Source organism: Theobroma umbraticum, unplaced genomic scaffold (genome assembly GCF_002168275.2).
Source record: "Theobroma umbraticum cultivar Fairchild unplaced genomic scaffold, ASM216827v3 scaffold_4.1, whole genome shotgun sequence".
Taxonomy (NCBI): domain Eukaryota; kingdom Viridiplantae; phylum Streptophyta; class Magnoliopsida; order Malvales; family Malvaceae; genus Theobroma; species Theobroma umbraticum.
The window spans coordinates 10,296,750-10,318,314 of record NW_018397258.1 but is presented as its reverse complement, the minus strand read 5'-3'; the positions used below and the strand labels follow the sequence as shown (position 1 = coordinate 10,318,314).

The following is a 21,565-nucleotide window of genomic DNA, read 5'->3' as shown; positions in this document are numbered from 1 at the left end:
ATATTTCTTATAAATGAACTCAATATATATAATGTATATATATTTAAAAACATTTCAAGTTAATTAATAATTATAGTTTAATGAATTAATTTAATTAACTATATGAGTTTGTCTTTAATTACATGAAATTAAAAAAATAGTTAGATTCTAAAACCATTTAGAAGTTGTCTCGAATCTATTTAGAAGTTGCCTTAACTCAATATAACCATTTGGGATACCTGTAAGTACCCTATAATGGAGTACCTATTGACATCCCTAAAATTAAATGTCTACAATTGCGTGTTCTATTTTCATTTTCTCGTATTCATAAGAAATTCTTTTAAGTGTAAGAGAAATAGTAAACAGTCTTAAAAGCCTGAATTATGAAACATCAGATTGCCGTTGTTAAAGTTTGTATATTTCACACACATTAACATTATTTTTTGTTTCCCACTATTGAATCTGCACCATTTAGCAAATACATGAGTACTACAAAATGATGTAAAATGTATCTATGTGTCTTCCCTCTCATATTCCACTACCATAGGAGCAGGTAAAATTAATATTTATTCTCTCTTTTTCGTTCATTATTTTTCCTTGTCTCTCTTCCTGCCATGGTCGAAGATTACTCTTGAAAAGAAACTTTTAAAGAGTAAGACAGACGAACAGAAGCTTGAGGTCAAAATTGGTCGTATCCCTTTGTGGCCAGACGGTACGTCGGGCAGGATAGCTGACATGGACTCATACGTCGCTGTTGAAGTACTCGTCTCCACTACTCTTACAGATATTTAGAAACGTATGTATATCATTCGGTTAACGTTTTGCGATATAGGAATTGGCTCTCCACCTCAGGATTCTCTTGGTGGGGTTTGCATAAATTCTTAGCATGCATTTCTCATCTTTATTATCTCTCTCCATTCTCTGCATCTAAAACTATTATTATCTGTTCTCGTAAACTATTTTTCCTTTATTTTCTTTTAAGTTTTTTTCACAACTTAGATTTCATAATAATTTGAATTTTACTTTAGTTATCTAACTTCACACATGGTGTATACCTTCAATTGTGGTATTTAACTAAGACTTGTGGATGGTTTAATTACGCTTGAAACCCTTTGAAATTCAGATGTTTTGTTTTGGTATAATACTTTAAAATACTATTTATCATCTCTTACATCATATGTCGACCTTAACAAAAATGGTGAAAATGTCATATAATTATGTCATGATGTCATATCAACAGATACATTATCATCTATTATGACATGCTAATATGTTACGTCCATACCATCTGACATAAAATGAAAGTTGCATTTTGATCAATAACAATTAGTCAATCATTAATTATTAGAGTTTATTTGACTTAAAATAAAAATACATGAACTTGATTGAAGTCAATAAAAAATTAAAAACTTATTTGAATTTTTCATTGAATAGTTTAGGGATCTTTTTAGGTATCATGCCTTCTGTAATTTTTATTTTTTGACAATCACAATTGTTATACATAAATAAAAGTACAACCATTGATTTTGTTATTTAAGAAAATTAAAATTCTTCATTGTTTATTTATTTATTTTTAACTAAAACACGAGGATTCTGTTGTCGCTAAGACCTACTTGAAAAGTAGGTGGCATGGATGGAATCAAAATATTGTTGAAATGTTCAACTTAATACTAGACTAGGAGTGTAAAACGGCCATCAACGTTCCGGTTGGATACCCTTAATTAATTCGACAAAGCATCAGTAAATTTATTTGTGCCCCAACACCCAATCTACTACTTTTGATGCATATTAATTGCTTTCAAATGTGACTTTGGAAGTCTTTTGAGTCTCCGATTGCTTATCTAAACCTTTGTCTTCTTCCTTGGGCGCAGATTTATAGAACGCATGATATCTTTAGAGCGATAACAACTTTGAATCATAGCTTAGCTATGCAAAAATATGGCAGACAAATTTACCTTGTTTACAGTTTTAGCTATGTTTCTCCTGCTAATGGGCAGCCCCGGCCAGGGTCGACCTATCACAAGCAACTCGAGCCTTGCCATGGTCTCTGATGGAGTCCAAAATGTTCGGCAGCCAACATACATTCAACTCAAAAGCTTAATATCGTCGGAATCATGCGAACAGACCTATGGATTTTTGCCATGCACCACCACGGTCCTTGGAAATGTTTTCCTCATACTTGTTTACGGTTACCTTATGTTCCGGGCCGCCAAGTTGTTGTGTGACGGTTGTGAAATATTGCTGGAAATTCTTGGTCCTGGCATCATTGGTGGTCTCCTCTTGCCTGTGCTGAGCTCTCTTCCTGATGCTATAATCATACTAGGTAAAAAGATTTACTATCCTCTCCAAGATTTTTCATGATCGTTGTCGACTTGCCAGAAAAAACTACTTTTGTTCTCCTTTCACTGCGCATAAAGTTTCAGATTTAGCTTAAAAACCATCGAATCTTATTAAATTTTGGTGGGGTCTTAGGTCTATGGCAGAGCCAAGAAAAAGCTTGCTCCTTTGGGGGCAAGTAATGACATATTTACATTCTTGGAAGCATCAAACAGTGCTAAATTATTCCTTGTCAGTTAGTAGTTAAATTCGAAACCATGCACCCGGAAACACCCATGGTGTTGTTCATTTTTAAGTTTTACCCACTCCTTTGGACCATCATAGGCTAATCACAGATCTATTGAGTTCAGTATGCTCCATCCATCAACTACAATCATGCTTAGACTCCATTGATATATACTCTGTAAAGATTTATTTGAAGCCGCTAATAGGGTACTCTATGATGTTTGAATTTGTAGCATCTGGACTTTCTGGGAGCCAAGAAACTGCTCAAAGTCAGGTCTCTGTTGGCATAGGGTTGCTAGCAGGATCAACCGTCATGCTTCTGACAGTGCTATGGGGCTCCTGTCTTATACTCGGAAAGTGTGATCTTGGGAGCTCTCTGTCCAAAGATCTAGTAGACACCGAAGGATTTAGCTTAACTGGTATACGATTATATTTACTAAGCAAGGCTGTCCATTGTGAATTTGCTCTGTTTTATTGGTGCAAGTCCAATTGAGTTTTGTACAACATTGTCTTTGTTGACGATCGGAGATGCTTGCAGGATCAGGAGTGAGCACTGATGTCTGGACAAGCTACGCTGCAAGGATAATGGCCATATCAATTATCCCATTCATAATTGTGCAATTACCAGCTGTTTTATACACAACTTCTCAAAGTCGAATTGCAATTCTTATTGCACTCGTTGTTTCTATTTCTTTATTGCTATCTTACAGTCTTTATCAGGTACATAAGCCTGGATTCATTATGGATTCTTGATATGTTGTATACTGGCTTTCAGTGTTTGGTTTTTCTGCTGTAGCCATGACCGTATAATAACCTTGCCCTGTTTGCAATCTTGCTTTGGATGCAGGTATTTCAGCCATGGATTCAAAAGAGAAGAATCGCCTTTGCAAAGCATAAGCATGTAATAGCAGGAATTTTGAAACATTTAAGCGTACGTGCACTTGGAAGACTTCTTACAGATGATGGCGAACCTAATACAACTGTTATAGAGAAGTTGGTCATCTTCACTTTTCCCTTCCATTTATCCGATTGTTGTGGATCACTTTTATGAACATGCTTATAAGCACAATGCATTTTGCACCAATGGGGAGCATGGTAATTGAGAACTACATGTGAATTTTTCATAAGAACAAATGCTAGTCACAGTTTCCATTAAAATGTTTAAAATCCGTAATAAAGCTTTATCAAGTCTGGAAGCTTCACTTGATATTTGTAGCGAATGCTGTTCCTCGCTTTCTTCAATTTACAAAATCAGGTTACTTGATTAAACATACAGTATATGTCGGATAAGAAAAGAGAATTGCAGGCTCTGCAGGCCACAGCATTCCTTCTCTTTACGGGATAAAGCAAACTTTATGTTTGCCTATTTATAAGATTAGGAGGACTGACAGATTTGATATCTTAAAATCCACTTCACGATCTTTGCTGATTTAAGTACTGAATGAACTCAGTCAAACCCTTCCTAGGCCTTTGACAAAACATTGGTAATTACTGCACTCTGGCTTCTTCATTGATATAATGTAATGACAGGCTGTTCATGATGATTGACGAGAATGGGGACGGACTCCTATCACCGGCAGAGTTAAGAGCCCTGGTACTGGGAATTCGATTTGAAGAGATAGATATGGATATTGAAGATGCTGTTGACAAAGTACTGAAAGAATTTGATACATCTTGCGACTCATTTATTGACATAGATGAGTTTGTCAAAGGAATCTCAAAATGGCTAAATGAGGTTAGGCGTACTGCTGAGGGGCAGGCTACATCAGTACATTTGCATCATTTTCATGAGGTAAGTATGTTTCTAATCGCTTCTATGTATGATCCCTTCATTATTGGCTATAATATATGGGGTGACATCTTTAAACGCATATGCAGCAAACCAGGAAAGAACATCATCTGTTGGGGGGTCAGGGTGGTCATTTTGGGGAGACCGTGAAAAATCCAGTGTGGAATGCCTTCAAAGCGGTGATGATGCTGCTTCTCGGAACGATTGTAGCGGCTGTGTTTGCAGATCCTCTGGTGGATGCCGTTGCCAGCTTCTCCACTGCCTCCAAAATTCCTTCTTTCTTTGTTTCTTTCGTTATTTTGCCCATTGCTAGCACCAGCGAGGCCGTTTCTGCACTAAGTTTCGCCGGACGAAAGCAGTTGACAACAGCATCTTTGACGTATTCTCAGATTTATGGGTCTGTGACCATGAGTAACATCCTTTCCCTTTCTGTATTCTTGGGACTGGTTTACTTTCGTGACCTGACCTGGGACTTTGCTGCCGAAGTACTGGTTATTCTAATTGTCTGCATTGTAATGGGAGCTATTGCCAGTTTCCGCACCACCTTCCCTCTCTGGATGTCATTGGTAGCATTCGCACTCTACCCATTCTCTCTGTTACTGGTCTACATTCTCGACTATATCTTCGGATGGTCTTAATTGAAACTCATCTTGTGCGTGCTACCAAGAAGTAAATAATGGAGGCACCAATCTACGGTGGCTTTCTGTCACTGCAGTTGATCACAATATTTGAGGCTGTACCTGTAAACTATGGACATTTTGTGTTTGGCTAATTCCTGATTTTCATGGAAATGTTCATTGCATCAGCAATGAATGTGTTATGTTCTGGGTTTTCACGTGGCAGGATGTGGATGGACTCTAGAAACCATTGGAGTTTTTGTAATGTTAGGCTTCTACGAGTGGGATTTATCTTTTTCTATTGTTTATCATTTAGGATTTGGCCATCTCTTGCTTAGTTTACTGTTATAATTTCTTAGGTTATAGTTATCTATTAGGAGCAGCATGCTAGGTTAGCTGTCTCGGTATGTAGAGGAATGCAAGTTCTTTCGTTTAATAAAATATTTTAGGCTGAGTTTTGTTGGAGAGATTAGTCATATTAGATTGTAAGTTAAGGATGAGAGAATACTTTTTCAGGTAGTACAAAACAAATTATTTTCGAAAACTATTTGGAGGGAGACTAAAAAAGGTGCCTGCAAAACTCAAAGGTGATAACTTTGATGAGTAGTGGTGACCTTTGATTTGTAGTTATAAATTTATCCATAAATAGACATTGAAAGTTAAAATTAATTAATTCAAGAAAAAGAAATTGTTCTTTCTGTCTTTCTCTCAATCAATCTTCGTTTTCTCTGTAATCCTAAAGAGAAAATTTCAATTTACTTGTTTGTAGTTTTTTGGGTGCTTTTATTAGATCCAAAAGGTATATTGCCATTAATCCCACAACAACATGATAATTACTATAAGAACGGTATAGGATTACAATTTGTTTGCATCAAGACACATAAAATTCTTCAAAAAATTTTTCTTCAAATCACATGTAAAAAACAATCTTCAGATAATTAATTTGAAGATGAAATCTTAGTCAGGAAATACATTGAAATTGATGGAGCAAAGTGTTGTAAAACTGTTTTAATTAGATGAGAACACCAAGAGGATCGACTCTTTTGACTTTGTGAAATTATATCATTTGATGTCAATAAAAAAAATTGAAAACTAATTTTTTCACTAGATCACCATATAAACTTTCTCTCCTTTCTTGAATTGATTTGTATGGATTGTTTGAGTTCTTAGTTATTGCATATTTGAATAGAGTTATGCAATTTCAACTGTTTATCTATTTAGTATAAGATAATTGATAGTAAACTTGTACTTTATCATTTTGCTAAAATTAAAAAGGTTGTTCATCATCTCAAACTTTATAAAGAGAATGTGCATAAATCTATAATATATTCTTGAAAATTAATAAATTGCCAACATCATGAAAAGATTTCAAGAGAACCTTAAAACATAAAAGGAAGATTTGCCTTGGAGCTTGGGAGACATTTTTGAATTAAAGGGCAGTGATTTGTCTCTTGGACCTTGTGATTTCAACTCCAAGGCGATAAAGTGTAAAGACTTTTATCATTTAATTAGGGTTAATTTATAATAAATATTCAAAAATTAATTTTGCTTAAGGAAAAAAATTTTAGAATTCTGCTATGCAGTGTAATAACATTGCATGCCCTTAGTAGGTTATACGGAAATGACAATAATAGAACTTGCTTTTCTCTATTAGTAGGTTTGCTTTCAGAACTTGGTAGATATACTTCATTCGTGCCCATTATTCAAGAATTCAAAAACCTTTTCTATGGAGCCTGGAAATGGTGGTGAAGAAACTTGTTCATCATGAGTAAAATTTGATTTCTTTTTTGATTTCCCCTCATGTGAAGCAAAGAAAACACCTTCTCTCTCGTGAAAATGATTTGATTCATTTCCTATTCCCTATAATAGATTGATTAGTTCTACGTTCAGCCTTCACTAAAGGAAAAAAGAAGAAGAAGAAGAAGTAAGTGGTGACGAGTTTTCTAGATATAGTTGAAATTTGTTTGAACATCCCTTGGATGCACACCTTGACCAATTTCCTCTTGTCATGACCTTCTTGAACATCTAAAATATTTTCCCTAAAACATTGGATGTATCATGTCTTCTTTTAGCGTTTGGTATTCCCTTCATAAATCAATTAGAGTAACCTTTTCTTGAGCGGAGAAAAACTTCTCACCAAGCATTTGTGAAACCTCGACCTTGCATAGGAGATGGAATATAAAATCCTTAGTTGAGCTTGTACAAATTTTTGTTTTTGAGCTCACACCCAATGTTTATACCTTGGAAATATGTTGCCGATTGAAAACCAAGTTGATTTGGTGAGTATACAAGTAAATAGTCCATTTGGACAAGTTTTCAAACTCTTTCTAACATTCTAGAGTAGAAGTATCCAAATTTGATGAGTAGGTCTTGGTACTTGTTATCTAGAAAGCCTTTTGAAAGGTTTGATGAATGAAGTCTCGAGACTTACTGAAAAATTCTTGCAACCTACTAAAAAAAGTCTCGAGATCTCAAACCCAATAGAAAAGTATCGAGACTTTTCGCAGTCTTCCAAAAAGTAAAAGGGGCAAATGGTATTCACACATTTAAAACTATTAGTATTGCACATTTTTTGAGCGTTTTAACCCTTAGCTGCATTTTACAATTCTTTCCTCAATTCTCAGCCTTTCCTTATCCCTCTTGCTCCAAGGTTTCATTTTTGAAGATTATTTTTGAATGTATGGGCTTTGAAAGCTAGAAAAGGTTAGTTTTTGATAATTTTATTTTATAGACTTATTTGATCATAATTTTACATGATTTTATCTAAATTATTGAGATTTAATTTAAGTATTAAGAGGTTTTAATCTTTTTTTATTTTAATTTAATTATATTGGGTTCAATTGTGTTAAGTTATTTGATGATGTTTTAATTTAAGATTAGTTATTATTTAAGTTATTTTGTTGCTTTTGTAGGTGTGCTATGAAAATGGTGACATTTTCAAAAGATGAATGCATTTAAGGTGCAAACTTCCATTACATATGTGTTGATATTTCAAGCATATCTTAAACTAAAAATGTCCAATTGACATAATTCTTAAACCATTGGAAAGATAAAGAGGTGGAGCTACAACTTTTATATTTACTATTTTTTCTAGTTCTGCCTCAAAGAAGGAGAAAATTGCATTGGAAGTTGAAGTAATGTAAAGAGCGCAATATTTCAAGATAGACAAAGAGGGCCAGAACCACCAAAGAACCAGCACCACGGCACTTGAAGAGAAATAAAAAGAAAAAAAATTAAATAAGGCTCGACGTTGTGGTGCCCATACGAGAATGAGACTTTTAATGCATTTTGACTTCTATCTCGATACAAACTTATGCCCTATTTAATTCCCCTTTGAGAAGCACATTAAAGCAACAATTAAGAAAGGTTTTTCTAAAGAAAAAGAGGCATCGAAGTTAGCAAGAAAGTAAAGAAAGTAGGGAAGATTGCGGATCGAAGGCTTGACAAACAATAGAGTTATTTTTTTTTTCTTTGTTATCCTTACACTTTCTTGTTTAGTTTAAGTGGTTAAATTTCTTTTTGGGATGATGTTTTTAGGAATTATGTTGAAATAAGTTTTTAAATCTAGAATCATGATTGAACCCAATGCATAGTTTGAATAATTAGTACTCTTGTTTATTTATGATTGATAGTGTTTGAGTTGTTTATTTCAATCTTGTTCTTAATGCGTTTGGTTGCTTGATCACCAACTAGATTGATTTGGAAACCTAAACGGAACTAGAAGAGGGAGTTTAGAGTAGGATATGGATGAAATAGCATATGTTCAATATCAATTGCATGAGATGATCAATTTGATTTGGTTTGCGTGCAAGATAGAAACACACTTACATGTCATACGTAGCCAAGATTAGATTTTAATTTTAATGAGTCTTTCTTAATTTTAATTTGCATAGGAATATAGTAAATTGGTTAAGGAAGATATTTTATAAGAACACTGGAAGAGACTTAAAAATAAATTAGAACTCTAGGTTAACAATTTATACCTATCTAGTAAATAAAGAGAGAACAAAAAAGATTTAGATGAAACATTGATGGGATATTGTGGTTCTAGGCTTTTGGTTGATTGATTGATTAATTAAATTACTGCTTTTATTTTTAGTTCTAGTTCTAGTTTGAGTTTATTTAATCTTTCAATAGTTTTAAATTCCGTTCTATAAATAAGATTGAGTTGTTTTAATTTTAGTAATTAGGAAAAAAGATTTGGTCAATTTAACGTGGGAACAGACTTTACTTTGATTATATTACTTATTAATGATATGTTCACTTACGTGGTAAATCTGACAAGAAGTTTTTGGTGTAGTTACCATGGAATTGTTTTAAATTTTCTTTGTTACTATTCATACCAAGCAGTCTTAGTGTTAATTCAAACTTTCATTTTCTTTATTTTTAGATACTTTTAGTTGTTGTATGCGAAAAGTTAGAAATTTGAAAATTGTTCCGTTTGATTCTAAAATTGAAAAGGCTTTTCAAAGACTTCAGAGGGAGAATGAACAAGTTTTTACTCAAAGATTCACAATGGTTGATCAATAAGAAGAAAATAAGTCCTTGCGAAGATATGTTGTACCTCTCGTTTAAGGCCTTCATTTTAGCATCTGTAGACCTACCATCTAAGCTAATAACTTTGATATTAAACATGCAATCATTCAGATGATTTAGACTTCTGTTCAGTTTAAGGAATTGCCAAAAGATGATCCTAACGCACATATTATGAATTTCTTAGAGATTTGTGATATATTCAAGATCAATGGTGTTTTTGATGATGCAATTAGATTAAGGCTTTTCCCATTTTCATTGAGAGATAAGGCAAATAGTTGGTTGGATTTGCTTCCAGCAAGTTCCTTTAATACTTGGGATGATTTGACTCATAAAATCTTGGCTAAGTTCTTTCCACCAACTAAGATAACTAAGATGTCGAATGACATCACCTCTTTTACACAATTTGACTTTAAATCACTATATGAGGCTTAGGAGAGGTATAACGATCTGTTTAGGAAATGTTGTCACCATAGATTACCTAAATGGCTGAAAGGCAAACTTTTTGTAATGGTTTATTGGGACTAATAAGAACCACCATTGATGTTGCAGCTAAAGGTGCATTTATGAGTAAATCCATTGATAATGCTTATGATTTGTTAAAAGAAAGAGTTTCCAACAATTATCAATGGCCATCTAAGAGATTTAGTCTAAGAAAAATTGCTAGTATTCATAAGCTTGATGTAATTAATGCCTTGCCTTCGCACTTCCCTATTCTCACCAAGAAAATTGATACATTAGGTGTCCATGCTATTCAGAGTCCTTTTTCGACATTTGAGTTATGTGGAGATAGGCATCCCATTGATTAATGTTCTATTACTGTTGAATCTGCATAGTATGTTGGAAATTTTAATAGGCAATAAAATAATCCATACTCCAACACTTACAATCTTGGTTAGAAGAATCATCCTAATTTTTCTTGGAACAACAACGAACCACCTTTATCAACAGCAAAACCAAATTTCCCTTTTGGTTTTCCACCACAAGCTAAAGCTCTTTTGATTGAGAAAAAACCAACAATAGAAGAAATGTTTATGTAATATATGGCTAAGAATGATGTTGTCATTTGGAGTCAAGTAGCATTACTCAGGAATCTTTGGACATAGTTGGGTCAGTTAGCTAACACCATCAACAGTAGACCTTAAGGTGCTTTAGCTAGTGATATTGAACCTAATCCTAGAAGAAAAGGTAAAGAACATTGTAAGGTAATCACACTCAAAAGTGGAAAAGAAGTAAGTGGTAATAATGTCCAATCTGAAGACTTAGGTAAGTTTACTAAAAAAGAAGTTATTAATGTTGAAAAAAAAATTATGGTTGAAAATTCTGGTGAAAAATATAAAACAGAAAAATCACAAGTGAATCTTCCACAATTGGAACACCCTTGATTTTTCAATATAAATTATGGAGGATGAATTTGAATATAGTATGCATTTGAGAACTTTGATGATGTGCTAAATATGTTGAGTATATGGAAGTACGCCTATGCCACTTTGGTAAATTTTTATGAATATTCTTGGTAAACGTTAAAGTTTGATACTTTAATCAAGATTTGATCATCTAATTGAGTATACATATGAAGGATTTCAAGTAATATGAATAATTTGAGGTGTTTTGATGGAAAGTGAATTAAAGGCCTTAGGGAAAAATTAGGAAACTTAGAAAAGTGCAAATCTAGAAACTAAGTATGATCTATCGATAGATGTTTAACATCTGTCGATAAATGCAAAATAGAAAGCCGAGGAAAATAAGTTGGACAAACCTCTATTAATAGATCGTCTTAATTATCAATAAATGACCACTCGAGAATTTTGCAAAGCAAAAAGGCTTAGAAACTATTGATAGAATTTGCAAAATCTATCGATAGATGGCCAAACCAAAAAAAAAATAGAAAGAGGGTTAGGGCACAATCTATCGGTAAATTCGAGAATCTATCGATAGATAAAGGTCAACACCTAAAAATTTTTAGAGGGATTTATCAATAGATGCCTCCTATCTATCGATAGATCACCTTGTAAATGCAAAAATAAAAGAAGCTGAAGGCGTTATTTGCCTTGGAACGAAGAAAAGGAAAACCCCTTCTCTCTCTAAACCTTAAAACCTTAACCTTCCAAACTAATATTTAAAGCCATTTTGAGTAGATTAGAGCTTGGGAAACTCCTCTAAAAGTAAGATTATGCCTTTTTACCAAATGATTTTGAATTTAATCGATTAATAACTTTGTCCATTTTTGGTGAGATTTTTTCCCTTGAATTTGGTTGGGATTTGGAGTTAAGATTTGGGCAACCCAACTACTAAGGTAAGGATTTAGCTTATTATTGAAGGAATTGAGCTTCTTTATTGAATTAGGTTATTTTTGAAATGTTGGATATTTTCGAAAGCTAGGAAACAAATAATGTTGTGATGCTTTCAAGTGGTTAAGGGGAAGTTGTAGATAATCAACTCATTGGTGAGCTAGGAATCAGTTAGAGGCTAAGAATTTGAGCTTGGCTGTGGGAGCACCTTTGATTGTCATTATGAGTCAGTTTAATTAAAATGCATGTGATGCATGACACATGGTAGATGCGCTACCATGGTACTAGAATATGTATATCGACCTCGATGGACATGCCTAGGCTAAAGAACAAATTATATGTGTGTGTGTGTGTATGTGTGATTATATGGGTTATGGTGTGAGTGTGCCTTAGAGCATGTCACTGAGTGCCTTATGTTTGATTGTGCCTAGACTAAAACACCTAGTTAATATTATGGACATCTAAGAGTAGATTACTCTAGACGAATAACCCTTGGAGGATATTGAGTAGTGGATGCTGTAAAGATTTTAGAGCACTTAGGTGAGATTGAGTTAGAGATGTCTAGAGCTCAAAAGAGACATCTTGGATATGAAATATAGTATTGATGATTCTTAAGGCAAGATGGCTTATTGTGGAATTGAGATCTGTCCGATGATGATAACTTTGGATGTTGATTTGATTTGAAGTTAAGTAAAGTCCTACTTTCTATGACTTTGTTTTACGCTTGCAGGGATGGCGGTATTGGTACCGCCTATGATTCTTGTTTACAGTGTGTTGTTTTTGAGTGATGCCATTCGTTGGGAGATTACTTTAGATGATGACTCTGTTTTTTTCCCCATTGCTTTAGCACGTGCATGATTTGATTCTTTGCTAGCACCTTAGCCTTGAGTGTGATTTGATCCCATCTACTAGCCACTGTGCATGATTTGAAGAAGTCCAAGGAAAGACCACTCTATGATTATGATTTGAATTGTGAGTGATATGATATAGCCTTGGATTGGCTTAAATAAATTGGATATGATGTCTTGGCAACTAGCATGTGCCTATGGATATTTACTTTGATGTGGCTTGATGATAAGCCTAGTGATACACTATTTATGGAGACTCTTAGGGATAATTGATATGCCCCGAACATTAGAGATGCTTGTTAAAATGTTTGTTTGCACTGATTGTGTATTAAATAAATATTTGTCTAATGTATCTATTTGATTTATTTGCACCCGTCACTTAGTATTAGATGATTCGTCTATTTGTTGTACCATGTACAAATAAATAGGCCACAGGATTACATAGGAAGGATTGTCCATTGATAGACCAATTTTGGCATCCAATACGTTTTCATCCTGACATGTTCACTTCGCTGAGTCTAATGTGAGCCTCGCCTTTGGAGTTTGGTTTAGCTAGTGTATGTAGGCATGACATACCATTAAACTTGTGTTAAAGGTTGTAAAGTATGAACCCGTTTATTAGCCAATGTATGGCCTTATGAGTAATGTGTAGTATTATGTGCCAAGGGTAATGATTATGCAAATGCATTTAAATATGATATAAGTATGTGGATTTGGAAAACCCTAGGCTATGTGTGTATGATTTCAACTCTGAGGCTTGCTCAGGTCTTGCAAGCTTTGTTTATCAGGTTTGTGCATTGGTCATGGATCCTTAGGTTGGGTCTTGACAAAGTTGGCATCAAAGCCTAGGTTTAAAGCGTCTTAAGTCATCCTATGTTTGTCAACTGAGTGTCAGGATTAATGTATAGTCTTGTTTATGGTTTGTGACTAAAACACGAGTTATGAGCAATAGTTTGCATGAATTCCTAAGTTCTTAGAAAGCTTACCCATGAAATTTTTAGAATTATGAATTTAAAATATGGTATTCTTTCATCTTAATACAGGATGTCACCAAAGATAAGAATTACCTCAATAAGCACAAGAGAGCAAGATGCCCCAGATGAGCTTATGGAACAACCACGAGTGTTTTCATTAAGGAGCCGTGGTAGAAGCAGAGCAGCTAGGTATGCTTAAAATGTAGAACTCAATTACATGTATATGAGTGATGAAATAGTGAGAGTTGGGGATCCTACAAGAAGAAATGTCACCCTCGAGGATTTAGTAGCAGGGTTGTAAAGTTTGGCTAATGAATTTGCTAAGTTTTGCAATAGAGGATAGGCATAATCCAAAGAATGGGTTGATTCCAGTTTGCAAGATTTGAATTACATGCCTCAGTGTGAACATCAGTGAGGGATTATTAAGGTCACGTTGGTGAATTTTGTGAAGCTAAAGCCCTCATCTTTTATCGAGTCAGCTGCGAAAGAAGATTCGTAAAGATTTTTGAAAGATATGGAGTGTATCTATTTTGCTTTGGGATTCTCGTCATATCGATTAGTTGAATTGATAGGATTTAGATTGAAGGATATGGCCAAGATATGGTTTATCTCCCTTTAGAGAAATAGTCCATCAAGGTTAGCTTCGATAAGATAGGAGGAATTTGTCCAAGCTTTTTTGAATTTTTCCTTGCTTGATAACATGAGAGACGCTAAGGCACAAGAGTTTAAGATGTTCGTTCAAACTACGGACATGATGGTGACAAAATATGACATCTGCTTCACCTAATTATCTAGATATGTTCTTGACTTGGTTCTAATTGAATAGAAGGGGCTCAAGAGATTTATTAGGGGACTGATTAAGCCAGTTTTTTGAGTTTTTGCCACCCAGAGGTTTGCCTTATATGCAATAGTGGTGAATGAAGCTAGAATGATTGAAATCGGGAGAATAAATCCGGATTGGAAAGAGGTAGGGGTCAAAGAGCTTGGACAAGGCCAATAAGGTTGTAAAGATTCCAATGTGACTAGGAGTCCAACATATATATGCCATTAGAGTCATGAGGAAACCACTCCTACACACAGGCCACTAATGAACAGTGATTCATTTGGCCCACCTTTTAGACAAGATCAATCTAGTGGAGCATCTAATTTTGGCCTTTAGCAAATGGATGTTTTATGTAATTATTGTGGGAAGGAACATGGTGGTCCATGCCATAAAGCAGTTGGGTTATGTTTTGAATATAGTCAGTCTGGGCATTTGATGAGAGATTGTCCAATGCAAAGATAGTCGGTAAGGGTATAGCCTCATCATCTTGGGGTAAATTACAACTGCCCTGCCTAGAATGACATTGATTTGGAAGAATGTTGGAGGGGAAAAAGGTAAGGGTATAGCCTCATCATCTTGGGGTAAATTAGCATAGCCGGGTAATGATGGTGGAGGTCAAGTCCAGGTGTTTGCTTTGACATTGCTAGATGCTCATAATTCCAATACAGTAGTCAAAAGTACTCTTCCTATTTGTGGTATTGAAGGTTTTGTTTTATTTGACCTTGGGTTGACACATTCCTTTATGTCCTCACACTTTGTGCTAAAGTTGGACAAGCTTTGTAATAAGATGGAGGAAGCACTGATTGTGGTTACTCCTTTTGAAGAGGTGTTTGTGGCAGAGTATGTGTATAAATCTTGCAATGTTTGCATTAAGGATAAGGACACATTGGTAGATTTGGTACTACTACTAACTTTAGACTTTGATGTGATTTTGGGAATGGACAAGTTAACATCTTGCTTTGCTAAAATGGATCGCCAATATGAGCTTGTAAAGTTTAGGTTCCTTAGGGAACCTTTGTTTGTGATATATGGAAATGACAATCCAATGTTTGCGAAAGTCATGTCAATTATGGGCATTAGATGGATGCCAAACTGAGGAGGCCAAGGATATCTATAGATGACAGAAGATGCATCGATGGATGATGCGAGTGTGAATTATGTATCGGTAATAGGTGAGTATTCGGATGTATTTCTAGATAAATTGCCTAGATTAACTCTCAAGAGGGAGATTGAATTTTTCATTAACTTGATTTCGAATACGAAGCCAAGTTTTACAACTCTTTATCGAATGACACTAGTTGAATTAAGAGAGCTTAAGGAGCAATTGGGGGATTTGTTAAACAAAGGCTTTATATGCTTGAGTGTTTTGCCTTAGGGAGCTCCAGTGCTATTTGTTAAGAAAAAAGATGGTAGCCTTCGATTGTGCATTAACTAATGGTTGCTTAATAAAGTAACAACAAAGAATAAATACCCACTCCCAAGGATCAATGACTTGTTTGATCAATTACAGGGTGTATTGTGCTTTTCAAAGATTGACCTATGCTCAAGGTATCACTAGTTGAGGATAAGAGAGAGTGATATACCCAAGACAATGTTTAGCACATGCTATAGACGTTACGAATTTAGAGTATGTCGTTTGGACTCACCAATGCATCTGCAGCATTTATGGACTTAATGAATAGGATTTTTTAGGTGTATTTGGATAAATTTGTGGTCATGTTTATAAATGTCATATATTGGTATATTCTAAGAGCCTAGAGGAACATGCATAGCATTTGGGGATTGTGCTTCGAATCTTAAGGGAGCAATAATTGTATGCTAAGTTTTTGAAGTGCGAATTCTAGTTGAATAAAGTTAGTTTATTGGGGCACAATGTATCTGAACAAGGGGTACAAGTTGTTCCCAATAAAGTAGAAGTTATGGAGAATTGGCTAAGACCAATGTCTATAATGGAAGTTAAAAGTTTTCTAGGTTTAGTCAGATATTACAGATGGTTTGTATAGGACCTTTTTAAGGTCGCATCCTTTTTAACAAGATTGACTCAGAAAGGAGTTAAGTTTGACTAGTTCGATGCATGTAAGACTAGTTTTCAGAGGCATAAGGCCTATCTCACTTTTGCACTAGTGTTGAGTTTACTATGTGGACCTTGAGGCTGTACAATGTATTGTGATGCATCACAAATTGGATGGGTTACGTGTTGATGCAGCCTAAGAAAGTAATAGCATGCGTTTCCCAACAACAAAATAGGCATGAATAGAATTACCCTACGCATGACCTAGAGATGGTAGCAATTATATTTGCTTGAAATATATGGTGCCATTATCTTTATGGTGAGACTTGTGGAATATATACTGACCATAAAAGTTTGAAGTATATATTTTAGTAGAAGGATTTGAATCTGAGACAACATAGGTGGTTCGAGCTATTGAAGGATTATGATTGCACCATACTTTACCATCCTAAAAATGCTAATGTGGTGGTGGATGCCTTGAGCCAAAAATCGATAGGGAGTTAGAGTTTGTATAATTTGAGCAATATAGGAGTACACTTTGAGGTTATAATTTGAATGCCTTATTGATGCACTTTAGAGTTAGACTGATTATATTAGATAAGATTAAAGCTACTTAGGACTAAGATGAATATTTAGTGAAAATATTTAGGAACATTAGCAAAGATAAAACTTGAGGCTTTGTTTACAGCATTGATGGTTTAATGTGATATTGGTCATGAATTTATGTGCCAAATATAGATGGTTGGAGGAATGAGATATTGGAAGAGGCTCACATGGCAACCTATGTGATACAACTAGGAGCCACCAAGATGTATCATGATTTGAAGTCTGTTTACTAGTGACCAGGACTAAAAAGAGACATGGCTGAATATGTCTTTAAGTGTTTGACAAGTCAACGAGTGAAAGCTAAACATCAAAGACCTTTGGGACTGTTGCAACCGTTACCAATATCTGAGTGAAAATGGCAACATGTAACAATGAACTTTGTGATAAGTTTACCACGAGCTAGGGGTGGCTATGATGCTATTTAGGTGATAACTGATCGGCTAATTAAGCCAGATAAATTTTTACTGGTTAAGACTAAGTATGAAATAGCTTGATACACCTTGATTTATATTAATGAGATTATAAGACTACATGGTGTTCCAATAATGATGGTGTTCAATAGAAGACCTTAGGCACACGATTAGGATTTTAGCATGGCCTTCCATCCATAAACGGATGGCCAATCTGAGTGCACTATTTAGATGCTTGAGGATATGTTAAGAGAGATTGTGCTCGACTTTGGGGTTTCATGGAACCATTATCTACCTTTGGCTGAGTTTATTTATAATAATAGCTACTAAGCCACAAAATGGCTCCATGTAAAGCTTTGTATAGGCAAAGATGTAGGTTGTGTATAGGATGGCTTGAAGTTAGGGAATGAAAACTCTAAGAATTGGAGATAGTCTAAAAAGTTGAGCGAAGCATCTATGTAATCCGAGCAAGGATGCTAATGACTCAAAGTCACTAAAAGTCTTATGCCAACAATAGGCAAAAACCTTAGGAATTTGAAGTTAACAATTATGTGTTTTTGAAAGTTTCGCTGACCAAAGGAATGTGGAGATTTGGGAAGAAAGGGAAATTGAGCCCTAGATACATCAGACCATTTGAGGTGCTAAAGTGCATCGACATAACTGCTTGTCACTTGGTGTTGCCACTTATTTGTCTGATGTTCATTCGATTTCCATTTGTCCATGCTTATGAAGTATGTCCCTAATCTTTTGCACGTGATACAATATGATGAAGTCTAGTTACAATATGGACTTAGCTATGAGGAATAGCTTGTACCTATATCGGATCAGCAAGTAAAACGGCTTTACTTCAAGGATATTGCTATGGTGGAAATTTGGTGGTAAAGGCATTTAGTTGAAGAAGCCACATGACAACTCAAAGAGGAAATGGAAGAGACATATCCCCATCTCTTTGAGGTTTAAGATAGTTGTAATATGTGACGTATGATATAAATTCAGGGACAAATTTCTTATAAAGAGAGGAGAATGTAACACCCTCGATTTTTCAATGTAAATTATGAAGGATGAATTTTAATTTATAATGCATTTGAGGACTTTGATGATGTGCAAAATATGTTAAGTGTATGGAATTATGCCTATGGCACTTAGGAAAATTTTTATGAATATATTCGGTAAACATTAAATTTTGATACTTTGATCAAGATTTGATCATACAATTTAGTATACGTATGAAGGATTTCAAGTAGTATGAATAATTTGAGGTATTTTGATGGAAGGATAGTGAATTGGAGTCTTTAGGGATGAATTTAAAGACTTGGAAAACTGAAAATCTAGAAATTGAGCATGAGCTATCAATAGATGTTCTACATCTATTGGTAAACGCAAGACAAAAAACCTAGGAAAAATATGTTGGACGAGCATCTATTGATAGATCCTCTCAACTATCGATAGATGAGCCTTTGAGAACTTTGCAAAGCAAAGATGCTCAGAAACTATTGTTAGAATTCACAGAATCTATCAATTGATGGCCAATTGGGGACAAATAGAAAAAAGGCTAAAGCACAATCTATCGATAGATTCAAGGAATATATTAATACATGAAGCTCAACACCCAAAAATTTTTAGAGGGATCTATCAATAGATGCCTCCCATCTATTGATAGGTAACCCTGTAAACGTAAAAATAAAAGGATGAAGGTGTCATTTGCCTTAGAACCAAAAAAAGGCTGAAGGTGTCAATTGCCTTATTTATAATGCTCTCCCGAGACTCTTACAAAAATATCTACTTTAGCCAAAACATTTTATTCCTAGGTGAATTGAAATTAAAATAAACACATAAAGTTTCAGCTATAATACTAGTTACATATGGCATATATGTATATTCTTATCCTATACACAAATTAATTAATATGATCAGATGCTATCCTAATTTTAGTCTATACTAAACTCTCTTTCCAAAGTTTGTTTAGGTTTCTAGATCAATTTAATTGGTGATCAAGCAATTAAAAGCAAATTGGAATAAATAATCCAAATCCCATTGAAAACAAGCAAGAAAGAGATTAAAAACTTAAACTACATGTGAGTTCATTTGCAATCCTTAAAAATGAAATTTAGCTAGTGTTGTTGATTTTGCACACGAAAATATATATATTGAACAAGTAATATAAATAGTAAGTCCATATTATTGTTGCAACAAGGATTTGTTTCTAAAGTTTCACTAAGTACTAAAATTATATAACAAATTAATCTTATTTAAGCTAACTGACAATTATTAAAAAACTAATCAAAGATAAATTGAAACAAATAAACAAGAAATTAACCAACAAATACTAAATATACTGAGAAAAGCAATGGATTAAAGACTTAGGATCTTGGGTTCATTCAACATTTCATCTGATACTAGCTTTTCTTGTTATTTATCTTTCCTAGGTGATTTTACTAAGCTAGAATGCAAAGCTATGCACAAGTCTCTCTTGAGATGCTTGTACAAATAACTAACTTAGTCAATTCATTGTATGTCTATCGAAATCAATTAATTAAGTTCATTAAGCAAGTGTCCTAATTTTAGGAATCAATTAATTAAATTCATTAAGCAAGTGTCCTAATTTGGCTATGTATGGCAATTGGTGTATGTCTATCCAGATTGTGAATCAAATTACCTAAGTGACATGAGTATACACTATTCAAATCCTAGTCCAACTTAAAATCTCTCTGTCGAGTTTCAATTACATTTACAAATCAATTAATTGTTGGTCAAGGAATTAAAGTTATTAAGAACAGATTTAAATAAGTAAAACGATACCCATTCATGATAAATAATAGAAAAACTAGTATTCAAACTACATATTGAAATCCACCATAATCCTAGATAAACAAATTAGTACATAATATCTAAACAAAACACACTCTAAAGAAATTTAGCCATGAATTCAAAACAAGAAAATAATAATAACATAAAAAAAGAGAAAGAAACTAATGTTAAATTTTGGTAGATCTCGAAACTCTCTCAATTGCTCTTGAATTCTTGATTAATTCATAGCTCCAATTCTCTAGAAAAGCTGTTGCTGTCTCCCCCATAAATGCTCTCAAAAAGGCATTTAACTATGTGTAATGGTGCCTTACTTTCCAATTTTCCATCAAAAGTTTAATTATGGAAATCGGGGTGGTGTTGCGGCCATAACTTCTTGGCGTCGCAACTTAGTGATAAGCTGTGGTAGTGCCACAATGCTCTTTTTTTGGCATCGTGGTACTGTGCTCTCAACAATTTGTATAATGCACCCATCTTGCCTAACACCGCAGCTAAATGCTTTCAGCATTACGACAGTGGGCTCTTCAGCGCTATGGCCTTGAGTGACACAGCGCTGCGGCCTCAATCATTGTGCTGCCTTGTTTGTAGTCTACATCTGTCTATCATCTTTGGGCATGATTTTCACCTTGATTTGGTCAGAACTAGGTGAAGTGGTAAACATGAAAGTTGTAGCCATTCTCTTAGCTTTCAAGGACTCAAAACTCACATCAATTGGACTTTTTTAGCTCAAGTTTTCTTTAAATGACAACAGCATGTATGAGTGACACCTTCACCATACTTGTGATATCAGAACTCAATTTCACCTTGCTTATCACATATCCTGCGGATAACCATGAGAGACATAGACATTAACTCTTCTTAAACTAAATTAAACCCAAATAAAGTAAAATTAAACTAAAGCAACTTAATTTAACTATTCAACATGTAATCTAACTTAATTTAGAAGAACAACTTAAATGCTCAAATCTGAACCTAAAACTCAAAGATCTAGCTACTAAAGTTCTCAAAATGTGTTAAAAATAACTTTATATGATAGAGTTATTAGCTAGACATAATAAAAATAAAAACTAAAATTATATAAAGTTTAGTCATTAAGAGTAATTAAGAAACATAAAAGTTAAAGAAGAAGACAAAAAATATTTGTAGTGTTGCTCTCTGAGCTTCAGCCCCAGCCTTATCTTCCTGAATCTTTCTTAAGGTTGTGTGTGTCTATATGTGTAAGTGTATATGTGTCTAACTTCTCATTAAGCTAACTATTTATAACTTTCCTTGACTTAATTTTACCTAAACTAAACTACTTTAGCCTAAAAACTCTTA

At 34.3% G+C, this 21,565-nt stretch overlaps 1 protein-coding gene across 1 annotated transcript; it reads left to right on the top strand.

The window, feature by feature from the left end:
- Nucleotides 1–1,634: 1,634 nt before the first annotated feature.
- Nucleotides 1,635–5,412, top strand: LOC110414431 (sodium/calcium exchanger NCL-like). Its single transcript, XM_021425619.2, has 6 exons — nucleotides 1,635–2,302; nucleotides 2,775–2,960; nucleotides 3,080–3,261; nucleotides 3,389–3,534; nucleotides 4,072–4,333; nucleotides 4,420–5,412. Exons 1-6 carry the CDS (start codon nucleotides 1,918–1,920, stop codon nucleotides 4,966–4,968), a joined length of 1,710 nt encoding a protein of 569 aa, XP_021281294.1. The 5' UTR covers nucleotides 1,635–1,917; the 3' UTR covers nucleotides 4,969–5,412.
- The last annotated feature ends 16,153 nt before the right edge of the window (nucleotides 5,413–21,565 follow it).